Source organism: Canis lupus, chromosome 26 (genome assembly GCF_048164855.1).
Source record: "Canis lupus baileyi chromosome 26, mCanLup2.hap1, whole genome shotgun sequence".
NCBI classification, from domain to species: Eukaryota; Metazoa; Chordata; class Mammalia; order Carnivora; family Canidae; genus Canis; species Canis lupus.
The window spans coordinates 48,678,948-48,692,469 of record NC_132863.1 but is presented as its reverse complement, the minus strand read 5'-3'; the positions used below and the strand labels follow the sequence as shown (position 1 = coordinate 48,692,469).

Here is a 13,522-nt window from a genome sequence, read left to right as displayed (position 1 = left end):
GCGCCGGGGCTCGGGCGGGCGGGCGGGGCGGCGGGCGGCGCGGGCCCCCGGCCAGGTCCCGCCCCGCGCGCACAAGCCCCCCATTCAGCCGGGCCCACCTGGGGCTTCCGCCCGCCCCCGCCCCGCGCCGCGCCGGCGAAGAAAGGAGCCCAGTGGCAGCCTCTGGCCAGCCTCGGAGTTAAAATTATCCCGAGACGGATGAGCTGCACACACGGACCTTTGAGCAGGAAAGAAAGACCCTCTTTTCTCTCCTGTTCCTCGACAGGGTGTGGATGGCCCCGAGGGGCCCCGCTGGAGGAGGGGCGGCCGGAGCCTCGACCCAGGGGGACCTCCCGGGCTGCCCGAGGCCAGGAAGCCCCAGGACGGGGCCCCTACAGCTGGTCCCTGCTCCGAAGTCTAGGGCCGAGCCTCCCATCCCTGGGGGCCTGTCTCCAAACTGTCACTCTCCGGATGGTCGGTCCATCACGTCCTCCGTCCCCGGCAAGGGCCACACTCTTCTCCGGCTCTGCCCCCCCACCCCCCCACCCCCGAGCGCGACGAAGTGGTGGCCCTGGCAGAGGAGGGAAGCATCACCAGGGCCGTGGGGCCGAGCAAAGGCGCTGAGGGACGGGCCCCCTAAGGCTGCTGTCGGCCGGTCCCGCTTTTCACAAGCCTCGGGCAGCCCGGGGGCCCTGGATTCGGGCAAACTCTGCTTCACCCTGGGAGGGCATAGGAACGGCAGGGCGGCCCCCACGGGGTCTCTCCGACCCGGGTCACCCACAGGCCCACTGAGTTCGCAGGCTCTCGGCCCACAGCCGGGTGGGAACCCTGACTTCCCCGGGACAAGCTGCTCTCGGGTTTACAGCTGCAGGAACTCTGCTCTCCCTCATTCTTTCACTAGCCAAGCGCAACAGCGAGCGACGCGGAGTCGGGACAGTCGGATCTGTAACCGATGGACACCTGAGAAAGTCACGACTCTGGACCAGTCTGTACATGGGCTTCATTTCCGTGGGGGGGGGGACCCAGGACTTCTGAGGTGCCGAGGGTTCCCACGGGAGCAGTGAGTAGAAAACGCAAGGGATGGAGGGGGAAGCAAAGGGGTTCAGGCAAGATCTCACTCCCCACTGGGGTAGACTGGGCGGCTCCCTCCCACACAGCCGCGGCCCTGATGGGAGGGTGCGCGTGGATTCCATCCCGGGTGGGGGGGGGGGCCCAGGGAAGCTCGAAAGCTCTTGCCTTCCAGCGGAGTTCGGTCATCCTAGGACACCCTCAGACAGGCGGGCCATCCCACCCCGACCCCCAAGCCCGCAGCCTGGGGAGCCCCCCCATCTCCCCTGGGCCATACCTGCCCGGCCCACCTCCCCCACCCCCATGCTGGATCAGACTCAGAGGACGCCCAGCTGGCCTTCACCGGGGTCAAGGGAGGGACGTGGTGCCTGAACCCCTGCCCCACCCACACCCCCACCCATCCCTCCCTCCACAGCCCCTCCCCATGGAGAGCTGCCCTGCCTCGAAGCTCCAGCGGCCACAGCAGTCCCCACACCCGGTGCCACCAGGCAAAACCAAAGCATTATCCATCAGTGTGCAGGCGGTCGGGGGGGCCAGAGCTGCCTGCCAGGCCCTAGGTCCCCACTGCTGGGCCCACACACCATTCCTAGCTTTGCTCCAAGGGGCTCTCCCTCCCAGGTTTGTGCTGCTTTATTGAACCTGTGCCCCATAAGGGTCCAGTCTTAGGATTCTCACTACTAGGGGTTCAGCAGGACCCTGCTGAAGACTCCGTGCTGGACGTCCCCACTCATTTTGGTGCCTCAGGTTCCCCTCTGTGCTGGAAACTCCGTCACTGAGCCAAACAGGAGTTCAGGCACCCTTGGTCCTGCCCATCCCGGCAGGTGGGGGTCGGGGGTGGGTCAGCGGCACGGGGTACACCCCTCCCCAGCTGCTGCACTGGGGAACATTAACTCAGGGGCTTTCCCTCCCCCAAGATGACTTTGTCCCCCCCCCCCCCCAGGACAGGAGCTAACCATCAACGCTCTTCATGAGAATGGAGCCCAAATCAAGCTAGTAACTCTCAGAGGGAACTGTGTCCCCACAAACCCCCCGAGAGCTGTGACCCCCATCATTTCATTTCTTCAAAGGCAAGCACGTGGGCCTCTGCAGGCCCCGCACCCCGCTGGTGCTGATGCAGAAATGCCAGCGTGTCAGGAAGGGAGGGTCCTGGTCCCGGGGGACAAACCCTGGCTGAGAGCCAGCCGTGCCTTGAGGACCGGGAGGGGCGCTATGCCCACGCCAGGTTGCCAGGTCGGGGGGTGGTCAAGGAGGCCCCGAAGGCCGTCCGGGTGTGGAGGGTTGCTGTGGCTGCCAGGGTAGGGACAGAGGAGACAGGGCCACAGAGAAGGCTGGGGAGCTCACCCTGAGGTGCCACACTGCACCCCAAGTCAGGGCAGGCAAGGGCACTCCCAAACCACTGCTCCCCGCCCAGCCCGCCCAAGGGAACTGTGCGCGAGCCCCCAGCTTCACTCTTAAGCCAGTGACAAAAGGCAGCCAAGGGACCAAGGGCACGGGGCTGAGGGCCCCAGGAGGCTGTGTGGCCCGGGGGCCCAGAGGACGGACGTGTGTCCAGGGCTCAGTACCACTGCTGTTTCCCCGGCGGCTCACACGGCCAAGTGGTGCCACCGCTGGCCTGGCCGCTGCCCAAGGGGAGGAAGCCCCAGGAGCGGCACCGCTCAGGGAAGGGCCCCCGCCCCCCCAGCCCAGGCTGCCCACAGGACCGCTGTCCACGACCGACCCGCAAAGTCAAATGAGTTTATTCAGAAAAGGCCTCGGCACCAGACTAAGAAAATGAACCCCACTCCCACCCCCAGACCCTTAGGGGCCAATTTACAAAGAGGGGCGGGGGCGGGGGCAGAGAGGAGGGAGGCGGGCGTGTGTGAGGTGAGAGGATTTGAGTCCGGCGAGTCCGTCCCGCTGATGCCCGGCCCGCTGCCCGCGACTGCGCTGCTGCAAGAGTGAGCGGGGGTCCCCAGAGCTGCGGCGGGGCCAGGGGGCCGCGGGCACACTTCCCTTAAGGCTTCCGGGGTTTGGGCTAAGACCCCGGCTCGGCCTCCTTATCTACCGGGGGTCCAGCGCCGGCTGAGCTCCCCGGGGCGGCCTGCTCCGGCCCCCGCCCGCCTTCTGCCTCCTGCACCCCCTCCTCGGCCTCCCTGGCCTCAGCGCACCCCGGCCCCTCGGGCCCCTCGGCCCCCTCGGGCCCCTCCCCGCCGTCTTCCCCGCCGTCCCCCGGGGCGCCGCCGCCCGGGCCCTGGTCCACCTTCCTTCTCTTCCTCACCTCCTCGGCCACCTTGGGCCCCGGGGGCTGGGGACAGGGCCGCTCGGCCTCCCCGGCCCGCTCCTGGGCGCCCCCCGCCAGGCCGCCCTGGCTGAGCGCGCAGCCCTCCAGGTTCAGGGCGATCTTCTCCACGTCCGAGGCGCCCTGTGCGCCCGGCTCCCCCGGGGCCTGCTCCCGCCGGCTCGCCTCTAACTTCCTCTTCTTGCTCTCCTTGGGGCTCGGGGGCTCCGGGCCCGCCTCCCCGTGGCCCCCCGCGCCCCCTCCCCGCTCCCCGTCCTCGGCCCCGCCGGCCGTTGCGGGCGGGCGGGGGTCCCCGGGGCCGGGGGGCGGCCGCAGGCGGCGCAGCTTGTCGTGGGGTCCCCAGACGAACTTGCGCCGCGGCCGGAAGTGCTCCCAGGCGAAGCGCAGCAGCTGGCGGCGCTGGCGCGGGCAGCGCACGGTGAACACGAAGTAGTCGAGCGCGCTCTGGCGCACGGCGGGCAGCTCGCGGCGCACCAGCGTCTCCTCCAGGAAGAAGCGCGCCAGGGGCGCCTGGTAGTGCGGCAGGCCCAGCTCGCCCAGGGACTTGAGGATGCGCGTGATGCGGAGGTTGTTGTGGCTGTGCCTGCGGGGGAGCAGGGCGCTGGTGGCACGGGGACCCTCCGCAGTCTCCGCCGCCCTCTCGGCCTGGGCCGGCTGGTGCAGGTGGGGCTGTGACACAGCCCTTGGCCCTGTGGAACCCCTCCTCCCCCGGCCGTGCTGCAGGAGAGCTGGGGGGGGGACCCTCCACAGTCCTGGGACTCACACGGGGGCTGTTACCCGCGTGTCATCAGCGGATTCACCCCCGCCCTCCTCCCCACCCAGTGCTTCTCAGCAGGGAGGGGTGACGGGGTCTGTGCCTGCAAAGCTCACTGAGCAGTGGGCACCCTGCCCCACACCAGCAGGTGGAGGAGCAACATTACTGACACTGACTGTAGGACTTTCTTTAGGTTCCTCACACCCTATCACCTGGGGCTACCCAACCCTGCAAACAGGGAGGGTGCTTAGAGCCTCAGTCCCTTGGCCCGGTGCCCCAGGGTCCCTCCTCCCCCAAAGTGCCCCCCTATACCCGCTGACCCCAGCACAGCCCCAGCCCCCTCAACTGGGGAGGGGCGAGGGACAGTCCTTACCAGTTGAGGTTCTGGAAGCGCTTCTGGTAGTTCTGTGCTCGGCACACCTGCCCCGTGTCCCGGTCCTCCAGCTGGATCCCGTAGAACCCCAGCATGAGCTCGTAGGCCTTGACAAACCGCTCCCTGACCTCCTTGGAGCTTTTAAATGCCTGGAACACACCCCCCCCAGGCCAGCGGGGAGCTCAGGGCCCTTCACTGGCACACCAGGCTGGCTGACGCCTCCCTGGGGCCCTGGCTCATCTAGAGGCCTCCACTCAGACTTTGGGGTCAAGGGATAGGGTGCGGGAGCCCAGAGAAGCATTCACGATGGAAGTCTTCGTCTAAGCTGCTGAGAGGTCTCACAGGGGCCTGGGGTGTCTGCTTTAGCCCCCAGAGGAATCTGCCATCCCCTGGGACAGCTCAGTGGGCCCCAGGGCTGAGCACACGGCTGACACACCCTGTGTCCTCGGCTCCCCCGAGCCTCCCATCCCTCCCAGAGTGCCCTGTTCCCGCCCCGGCCAGGTGAGACGAAGCCCCGTCATCATGATTCTGTGCACAGCCCAGGCCCTGGACTCCCCGACTTGGGGCAAACTGCTAGAGAAAGCCAGATTTCTCTAGAAGCCTGGGGGGAGCACCGGGGGCAGAGGCAAGGACCAGCGTGGAGGGAAGGGGCTCCCGGGGCAGGCACAGCTTCCCAGCCTCCATAGCTCACCTCGACCTCCCGGAGCGTGAGGGGCTTGGCGTGCCAGTTCACTCCGGGTTCACGCAGAGGGAAGAGCCTGTGGGAGAGGACACGGCACAGGTCCCATCGGTGGCAAACTCGGGCTCCCGGCCACGGGCACACGCTCACCACCCTCCCTGGGTTCACAGCCCAAGCCCAGGAGGGCCGGCTGCATGACTGCGTGATGTGGGCTCTCACGAGTCCCAGGCCGGGGTGAGGGCAGGAAAGCTGCAGGCAGGGTTAGGGGCTGGGCACGGGGCGTACACGTGCCAGGAAGTCTGTGCGCCTGCTCACAGCCCTGGGCAGGGCGCCCCAGGCTCTCCTCTTTATTCTTTCTTTTCCAAGATATATTTATTTTTAGAAAGAGTGTGGGCGTGTGGGGGAGGGGCAGAGGGAGAGCGCGAGAAGTCTCAGTCCCCTGCTGAGCACAGAGCTGACCGGCTCCATCTGGACCCTGAGATCACGACCTGAGCCGAAACTCTTAAGGACCGACCCCCCAGGCGCCCCTCCTCTTTACGTTCTTTGTCTTGTCATCAATGCTGAGCTATTCCCCACGATGCTCTGTGCCCAGGGGAGGCCCCCAACACGCCATCTTCAAATGCACCCTGTGTTTGTGGGGCGATGTCAAGGGTCCCCAAGGCAGTCGTGCCGGCAAGGATCACCTGAGGCCACTGTCAGAACCCTGCCACCCAGAGCGTCCACGCGGCCTCTTGGCACCGGGGCCCACCCCGGAGGCCGGCCTGCCTGCTGCTCCTTCTGTCCCTCACGTGCGCTTCGGGCTCCCAGCCTCAGAGGCTCGGGACAGCCTGCAGGACAGTGGGGCCCCCGAGCACAGGCGAGCGCCCTAAGGCAGGCTCTGGAAAGGCAGAGGGCCTCTGCTCCCCAAGACCGCCCCAGCCCCCCAACCCCCCCACTCACCACTGGATGTAGGAGTGATTCTCCTCGAGGAGGTCATAGTCCGTCCTCCAGTTTTGAAGAATGTCTTCGATGAAACAGCCTGGGGGCCCCCGCGGGGACATGTCAGTGAGGAGCAGCTGGAAGCCCGCCTCTTCCCTCCCCTGTCCCCCAAGGACCCTGGGGCTCGGAAGCCTACACTCCTCCTGTGACATCACTCCCCAGACAAGGCCCCTGATTTCTCTGCAGTCTGGACATGGGAAGCTCACTGCTCACTGAGGGTGAGGAGGCTCCTGGGGAGAAGGACACGGGGCTCCGGGCCGCACCTGCCGTTGCGGAAAGCTGGCCTCCCCGCCCCCTGCCAACTACGGCCTGCAGGCTGACCCCCGACCTCCCGCAGAACCCCACCCCGCGGCCCGGCCTCCCGGGGGCGGCCGCTGTCCTGCAAAGGGCCGGACAGGGAAGCGTGGAGGCCGCTGTCCTCTGCTGCGCTTAGTGGGAAGGCGGCCTCAGGCAACGCTCGAGCGACGGGCGGTCCCGCCAGACTCTCCCAAACGGCCACGGACACTTGAATTTCATATAATTTTCACGTCACGCGATGCCATTCCACCTTAAGTCTTTTCCAACCATTTAAAAATGTACCAAGCGCTCTTCCTGGTGAGTGTGCACGCGGCTTTCCGCTAAGGCAGCAGAGCGCAGGAGCCACCGGAGGGCTGGCCCTTCCCAGGACACCCGGGGCGGCCCCTGGGGGCCTCCGGGGGCGCCGCGGGGCCGGGCTGGCGAGGTCCCCGCAGGGCGGCCGCCCCCACGACGGAGCTGGGGCAGCCCAGCAGGCGCGCACCGTTGGGCAGGAACCGGATCTCGTTTCTGTAGAAACTCAGGTTTGGCATGTCACCGTTGCCATCCCGCTCTATCAAATCCTGGAGAGCCAGAGAAGGGTGCCCGTCGGAGCGCCTCCAGCCGCAGGCTGCCTCCTGGGCCCTCACACTAGAATGTTCCCCGGGGAAGGCGGGTCTGCTCTCGGCCCGCCCACCTCCGATGTCCTCAGCCTGGGCGCCCCACCTGCAGGGAGGACAGCAGCTCCCCGGGACCAGCACCTTCCCCTCCCCACCAGCGTGGGCCAGGGCTGGCGGGTCCCCTACACCTGCGCCCCGAAACTCACGGTGCGGAGGGCGGGGCTGAGGGCTACAGGAATGCCACCAGCATGGGCCCCAACATGCGGGGCCTTGTGGGGAGGTGCCGTGGCCTGCTGGTCCCCTCGGTGGACAGGCAAGGGTGCTGAGGGTCAGACAGCTGGCCGGCTGCGCCTGCCACACTGAGTAGGGAAAGGAGCGGCGCCCCAGGAGGGACATGGGACCTCGTCTGAGAAGAGGGGCCGAGGGACACACTGCCCAGACGGCCTTCTCCGGGTGGAGGGTGGGAGGGTTCTGTCCCAGGAGGCCTGCCGAGGTGTGAGGGTGCCACGGGCAGCTGCTACCTACCGGGTACTGGTGCCGGTACCTGCGTGTGTCCCGCATGGCTCGCCAGTTTCGGGACCCCAGCATCCTGGTCTGCGTAGAGAGGAGAGGGGATGAGACCCCCATGGGAGACCCACCAGGAGGCAGGACCCACCCCTAGCGAGCCCCCATCATAGAAAGGGCAGCGAGGACCAGGGTCAGTGATCGACAAAACCAGAGGGGACGGGAGGGATCGGGGAAGGCCTGCCCCCTGCGCGGGCCCTGCTGCGCGCCCCAGCTCTCAGGACTCCCAGGCTGACCGGCACGTTCTTGGGGTGCACCCCACCCCACTTCCTACTCCCATACGTGCTGGCTACCTTCACTTGGGCCACAGCTCCAGGACCTCCCTCAGGGAACTTCCCCGCCACTTCCTCTCTGCACTGTGCTCTAGATTATCACTAGGCTCGTGTCCCCAAGGGCAGTGGCCTCACAGCTGACCACCCCGGGAGGGGCCCCAAACACTTGTCTGACAAAGGAATGAATGACTGAGGCTCAGGGAGCCAGTCTCTACCCAACCTCAATGCTCACGGCCCAGACCCTGTGTCTCCTGGCCTCCAGGCCTATGGCTGTGGGGGAGAAGGGGGCTTCTCAGCAAGATACAGAATCTCCCCGCTGCTCCCCCAACACCTATAGCCCCTGTCTCTGCAGCCCGGGCACCCCGGGGGCCTGGGAAGGATGGAAGTAACTGGCGACCAGGGTGCTAGGTAAACGCAGCTTGATCCACCCCGTTACAGGGTGGGAAGCACTAGTGAGGCTGAGCCTGGCTTGAGGTCTGACTGCAGCTGGGGAGGAGAATGCCCAGGCAGATACAGCTCCTGGGTGTGACCAGAGGAGACAGCTCCTGGGCGTGGCCAGAGGGGACAGCTCCAGCCACGGAAATACCTGGGTCCCAGGATCCTGGAAGGAGCAAAAGAGCACTGGGAGGGGAGTCAGGAGGCCAGGCCTACACCGCGCCCCTTGGCTCTGGCCCCATGGCCACTCCCCAAGATGCTCCAAATGGTTCTGAGCTCCAGCGAGGGTCTGGGGGTGCCTCTCCGCCCAACTGCCCAAGCTGGTGATGTCCTCGCCTGCCAGCCCAGGGCGAGCAGAGAAAGCAAAACTCAGAAGCTGGCCCCGCCCACCATCAGTTTCCTGTTCTCGTCCTCCCTGGGGCCCCCTGGGCGCTTCCCCAGGTCAGCTCAAGAGGGCACCAAACAGCCATGCCACGGCCCAGTGCGGGGCAGCTGGGGGTGCTACGGGGTGGTGGGGGGGGCTCGGGGATTGGGACTCGCAGAGGGACAGAAGCTGTAGAAGTCAGAGGACTGCGGGCATCTCACGGGGTGGCCGAGGTGCCAGAGCACTGCTTAAGGAGTGGGGCCCGTGGCACTACGGCCAGGACAGTGTCCTCGCACTCAACCAAGTGGGCATCTGCCCCAGGGCGAGCGCCGGACCCCAGCTGACTCCAGGCCTGTGCCCGGGCCTGCTTCCTCAAGAAGCTCATCCTGCCCTGGACACCGCAGACGCGCTCGGCCTTCTGGGCTTCCTGGCCGCGGGGCCCCTCTCGCCGACCCCTGCCCCACACGGATACGCCCTCAAACCAGAGCTCTCCTCTGCCGGGCGGAGAATCCGGCCCAGAGACCCGCAGCCTGCAAACCCACACGCGAGGCGAGCACCCCGTCCTCCACAAGTGACAGCTACGGCGCCAGGTCCTCCATGCTGCCCGGAAGCCCAGCCGGACCCCGTCCTTGCACGGGGGCGCAATGCCAGGCCGGGGAGTGCCAGCGCCCCCCAACACCGGCCAGGAGCAGCGACGCTAGTAACAAGAGTAGCCGGTGGTAACCAGAGGACCAGTGGCAACAAAAGTAACTGGTAGTAACGAGGGGTAACTAGAGCAACAAAAGTAACCATGGCAACAAGTAAGCAGCTGCGACAAAAGTAACCCCTGGTCACAGGCCATCGGCGGTAACAAAAGTGTCAGCTGGTAACGACAGCCACCGGCAGCCCCCGGTCAGCCCGGGCCGGTGCAGGCCTAGCTCGGGCAAGTGCGGGGCCTGCGGGGAGCCGTGCGGGGCCGCGGCGGGGGCGGGGGCGCCGGGGCCGGGGCGGCAGGTGGCCGGGGGTCCCCGCGGCACCCCGAGCGAGGGTCGGCTCGGTCCCGCGGCCGGGCCGGGCCGGGGCTGGGGGGCGGGGCGGGGCGGGGGCGGGGCGGGGGCTGCGGGCGCGGGCGGGGCTGCACCTGGAGCGCGCCGGGCCGCGGCGGCCGCGCGTCCTCCTCGTCCTCGTCCTCGTCCTCCGCGTCCGCGTCCCCCGGGGCGCCGGACTCGCCGTCCTCGTCGCCCGCCGCGCTCGGGCCCTCGCCGTCCTCCTCGTCGTCCTCCTCCCAGGTCGAGTCGCAGTCGGGGTCGTCCATGCTCGGGCGGCGGCGGCTCCGCGCTCGGGCGGAAGCGAAAGTGAGCGAGGGAGGAAGCGCGGGGGCGGGCCCAGGCCGGGGGGCGGGGCGGGGGCGGGCTGGTGGGCGGGGCGAGGGGCGGGGCCGAGTCTGTGGGCGGGGCCGGGGCAGGCCTGGAGGAGCGAGGCGGGCTGGTGGGCGGGGCCGAGCCTGTGGGCGGGGCCGAGCCTGTGGGCGGGGCCGGGGCAGGCCTGGCGGAGCGAGGCGGGCTGGTGGGCGGGGCGAGGGGCGGGGCCGAGTCTGTGGGCGGGGCCGGGGCAGGCCTGGAGGAGCGAGGCGGGCTGGTGGGCGGGGCGAGGGGCGGGGCCTGGCCTGGGGAGCGGGGCGGGGCGGGCCTGTGGGCGGGGCCGGGGCGGGTCGAGGCCGCCCTCCGCCGGGAGGATGTCCCCACTCCCGGAGCATCCCTCCGGAGGACGCCCGCCCCCTTCCGGCTGAGATTCCTCCCAGGTGTCTCCCCCGGCCCTGCCCGCCGGTGATTCCTCCCAGGAGGATGCTCCCCACCCGGGATGTCCCCCCCAGGAGCCCCCACGATATCCCTTCCCCCTGGGAGAATGTCCCCCCTGAAGGATGTCTCCCTGAGGTTGTCCCTGGAGAACGTCTTCCCCCGGGGGAATCCTTCCCAGAATATCCACCACCACCCTCATCCATCCCTGGGCAACCCCCTAGAGACTTCCCCCAAAGTCCTCTCTGAGAATGTCCCTCCCTGGAAGATGTCCTTCCCAGGATGCAGGGGACGTCCCTGGTGGATGCTCATCCTAGAGAATCACTCCCAGAATACCCCCCAGTTCAATACCCCCCCCCACCCACCCTGGAAGCCTCCCCTGGAGGATTCTCTCCCAGGAGGATGCCTGCCCCTGGGGGATGTTACCCTGTAGGGATGACCCCCAGGAGGGTACCCCCTGGAAGCCATCCTCCCAGAAGACGCCCCAGGATATCCTCACCCACGATACCCCCCAAGTGTCGGTGGGGTTTGGGTCTCATTAGAGGCTCCTTTGGGGAGCCTCCACCACCCCCCAGACTGTAGGCAGAAGTCATTCCTGGGGGACTAAGGCGGAGAGCCCTGTGTCCCTCCATAGTTGGTTGACAGCGGGGCCGCTGGCTTCTTCAGGGCACCGAGAGTGCTACAGTGTGCCGTCACTGGGGGCCCAGACTCTGTCCCCTTAGCCGCAGTCTTTCAGTGGTAAGAAGGCCCAGGTGCTGCCTGCACTTAAGGGAGGCCCGACAGCAGGACACAGAAATGACTGGGGGTCACCCCGAGGCCGTCCAACACATGTGACAGCTAGGCACCCCTCAGGGGCCTGTCCAGGGGCTGGGGGTGGCTGCTGGCAGCTGCCCTCTTTACTTACACGCGCACATTTCAGACACCTGTTCAGAGGCAGGTGTAGGCTGGAAATCACCTTCAGCTGCAAGCCTCCCAGAGGCTGCGGGTCCCTCGCTGGTCTCCTCCTTGACCTGTGCTGGTGGTCACAGGACCTGCAGCCATGCTGGGGACCCACCCCTAGAATGAAAGGTGGGGGTGGCCCCCCGGGCGGCCTGCTGTAGCTAATACACCACTTTATTGTTTCAAAAGCCTTAGCTAAAACTGAAACCTGGCTTTTAGATGGATCTGGCCATGAGGGTGAGTCCTGGGGTCAAGCCCAGCCCCCCAGGGACACTGACTGCTCAGCTCCCTGCCAGCCAGCTTGCAGGCCCTAGGCCGCCTGCACAGCCAGTGGCCGCCCAGAGCTCACCAGAACCTTCCCAGCTCGGCTGTGGGCACAGCTGCAGGCCTTTCCTGGGGATCCTCATTCATTCTCTGGTTTGCTCTCACCTGGCTGGACCTGGTGTTCACACCACCCCACTTCCTGTAAGGACGGTGGGGACTCCCCAGAGGTACAGACATCTGGGCCTGCCTGCCTGCTTCCTTCCTCCCTTCCTGCTTCCTTTCTCCTCCCTCCTCCCTCCCTCCTTCCTTCCTTCTACTTTCCTTCCTTCCTTCTTTCCTAGATTTATTTATTTGAGAGAGAGAGAGAGAGAGAGAGAGAGAAAGAGACAGGCAGGAGGGTGGGGCAAAGGGAGAGGGAGAGAGAGAGAAACCCAAGCGGACTCTGCCCTGGGCGCGGAGCCAAGACCTGAGCTAAAACCAAGCGGTCGCTGGAACGACAGAGCCACCCAAGGGCCGCTTTCTGGGCATTTCTGCACGCGGTCGGCCACAGAGGCCAGGGCAGGTCTCAGGGGAGCGGGCAGCCCGTGCGCATGTGGCAAGGCCGGCCCAGTGCGAATTGCCAACGGGGGCCTGGCCTGCGGGTCACCTGACGGACAGCTGGCCCTGGAGCCCCTGGCTTTGACGGCCCGGCAGGTGGCAGCAGGAGCCTCCGACAGAGGTGTCGTGTGTTGGGGGCAGCAGCACAGGGTGTGGCTGCTCTGAGAGGCACTGGGGGGAGGCTGGGCCTCGCTCCTGCCCCAGAAAACAGAGACAAGCGGAAGGCGCAGCGACATCTTGCTTGGTCTTCGCAGCCGATGCTCAGAGTGGCCCTGGGCTGTGGCCAGCGGGGCCGGGACTACAGACACCCTGAAAGGCTGCTCTTAGGACATCGCCCCGTTGCTGTTTTACAAGAACTGGTGGCAGCCAGCTGCGCCTTCCGTTCCTCTGCTCTTCTGTACCGTTCGCCCGGGCCCGCCTCGGGCCTGCTGAGTGGGAGCCAGATCCTGCCGCAGGATGAAGTGGGAGCCGCCGTCCGTGCTAAAGACGTGGCCGTGTGCCCTCCGTGGCCCGGGATGGCCGCTGCTTGCTGCACGGGGGCGCGGGGGGCTGGGCGGGGGCGCTGTGCTGCAGGGTGGCCCGCTCCCCGCCGCGGGGTCCCGTGGAGCTCCCAGGCAGAGCCAGTTGCAGCCACGTTACTCGTTACTCGGCCAAAGTCCCATCCTCACCCCACCCGCCCCAGGGAGCCCTGCTGCAGCCCACTGCTGCTCACTATGTGCTACGTGGGGTGGGGGTGAGGCTGGCCCAGAGCCCAGGGAGCTGAGACACCCACCCCCCCCAGGACAGGGGCTGCTCTGTCCCGGTCCTGGCCCGCAGCCTCAGCAGGTCCCTGTCTACGCGGACCACGCAGACCACGTGGACCACTGTGCTTCCCTTTGTGCCTCCTCACCCCTTGGGCCTCATCCCAGCTCTAGCCTCCGACTCAGGTGAGGGCGTCGTGAGGCCCTGAGGCCCCAGGAGGTTCAGCTCCCAGATGCCTGTGAGCTCCACCTGCCCCGACCGCACCAGTACGCACCCTCAACAGGCCGCGCTGTGCGAGAGCCGAGACTGCGTGGGCCCGCCAGGTCGGGGTGCTCGGGCGACCTCACCCCTCCCGAGGACTGCAGCCCCTGCAGGCACAAGGGCATGGGGATGGGGCCCCAAAAGGATGCCTGAGGCTGAGGGGCCACCGGCTCACCCACCTGCCTCGATGGGTGTGCCCTGCCCGGCCCTCCCCCCTTCTCCTAAGAGGGCAGCAAATAACCAGGCAGGTCTGATTTACTGACCAGGCTTTTCCAGCACGTTCTGAGGTGCCTGAAGATACTGTTTCA

At 67.2% G+C, this 13,522-nt stretch overlaps 1 protein-coding gene across 4 annotated transcripts; it reads right to left on the bottom strand.

Annotated features, from left to right (window-relative positions):
• Positions 1 to 2,767: 2,767 nt before the first annotated feature.
• Positions 2,768 to 9,977, bottom strand: OGFR (opioid growth factor receptor). 4 transcript variants are annotated; one of them, XM_072801686.1, is made up of 7 exons: positions 9,758 to 9,977; positions 7,528 to 7,596; positions 6,888 to 6,966; positions 6,071 to 6,149; positions 5,144 to 5,210; positions 4,453 to 4,601; positions 2,768 to 3,908 (listed from the first exon to the last, which is right to left on the bottom strand). In XM_072801686.1, the coding sequence occupies exons 1-7, from the start codon at positions 9,929 to 9,931 to the stop codon at positions 3,062 to 3,064; spliced, it is 1,464 nt and encodes a 487-aa protein (XP_072657787.1). In that variant the 5' UTR covers positions 9,932 to 9,977; the 3' UTR covers positions 2,768 to 3,061. The 4 variants fall into 4 exon arrangements, with proteins under 4 accessions (XP_072657787.1, XP_072657788.1, XP_072657789.1 ...); XM_072801687.1 differs by lacking the exon at positions 9,758 to 9,977 and adding an exon at positions 9,427 to 9,493 and having other exon boundaries at positions 7,547 to 7,596; XM_072801688.1 differs by lacking the exon at positions 9,758 to 9,977 and adding an exon at positions 9,180 to 9,397.
• Positions 9,978 to 13,522: the final 3,545 nt, after the last annotated feature.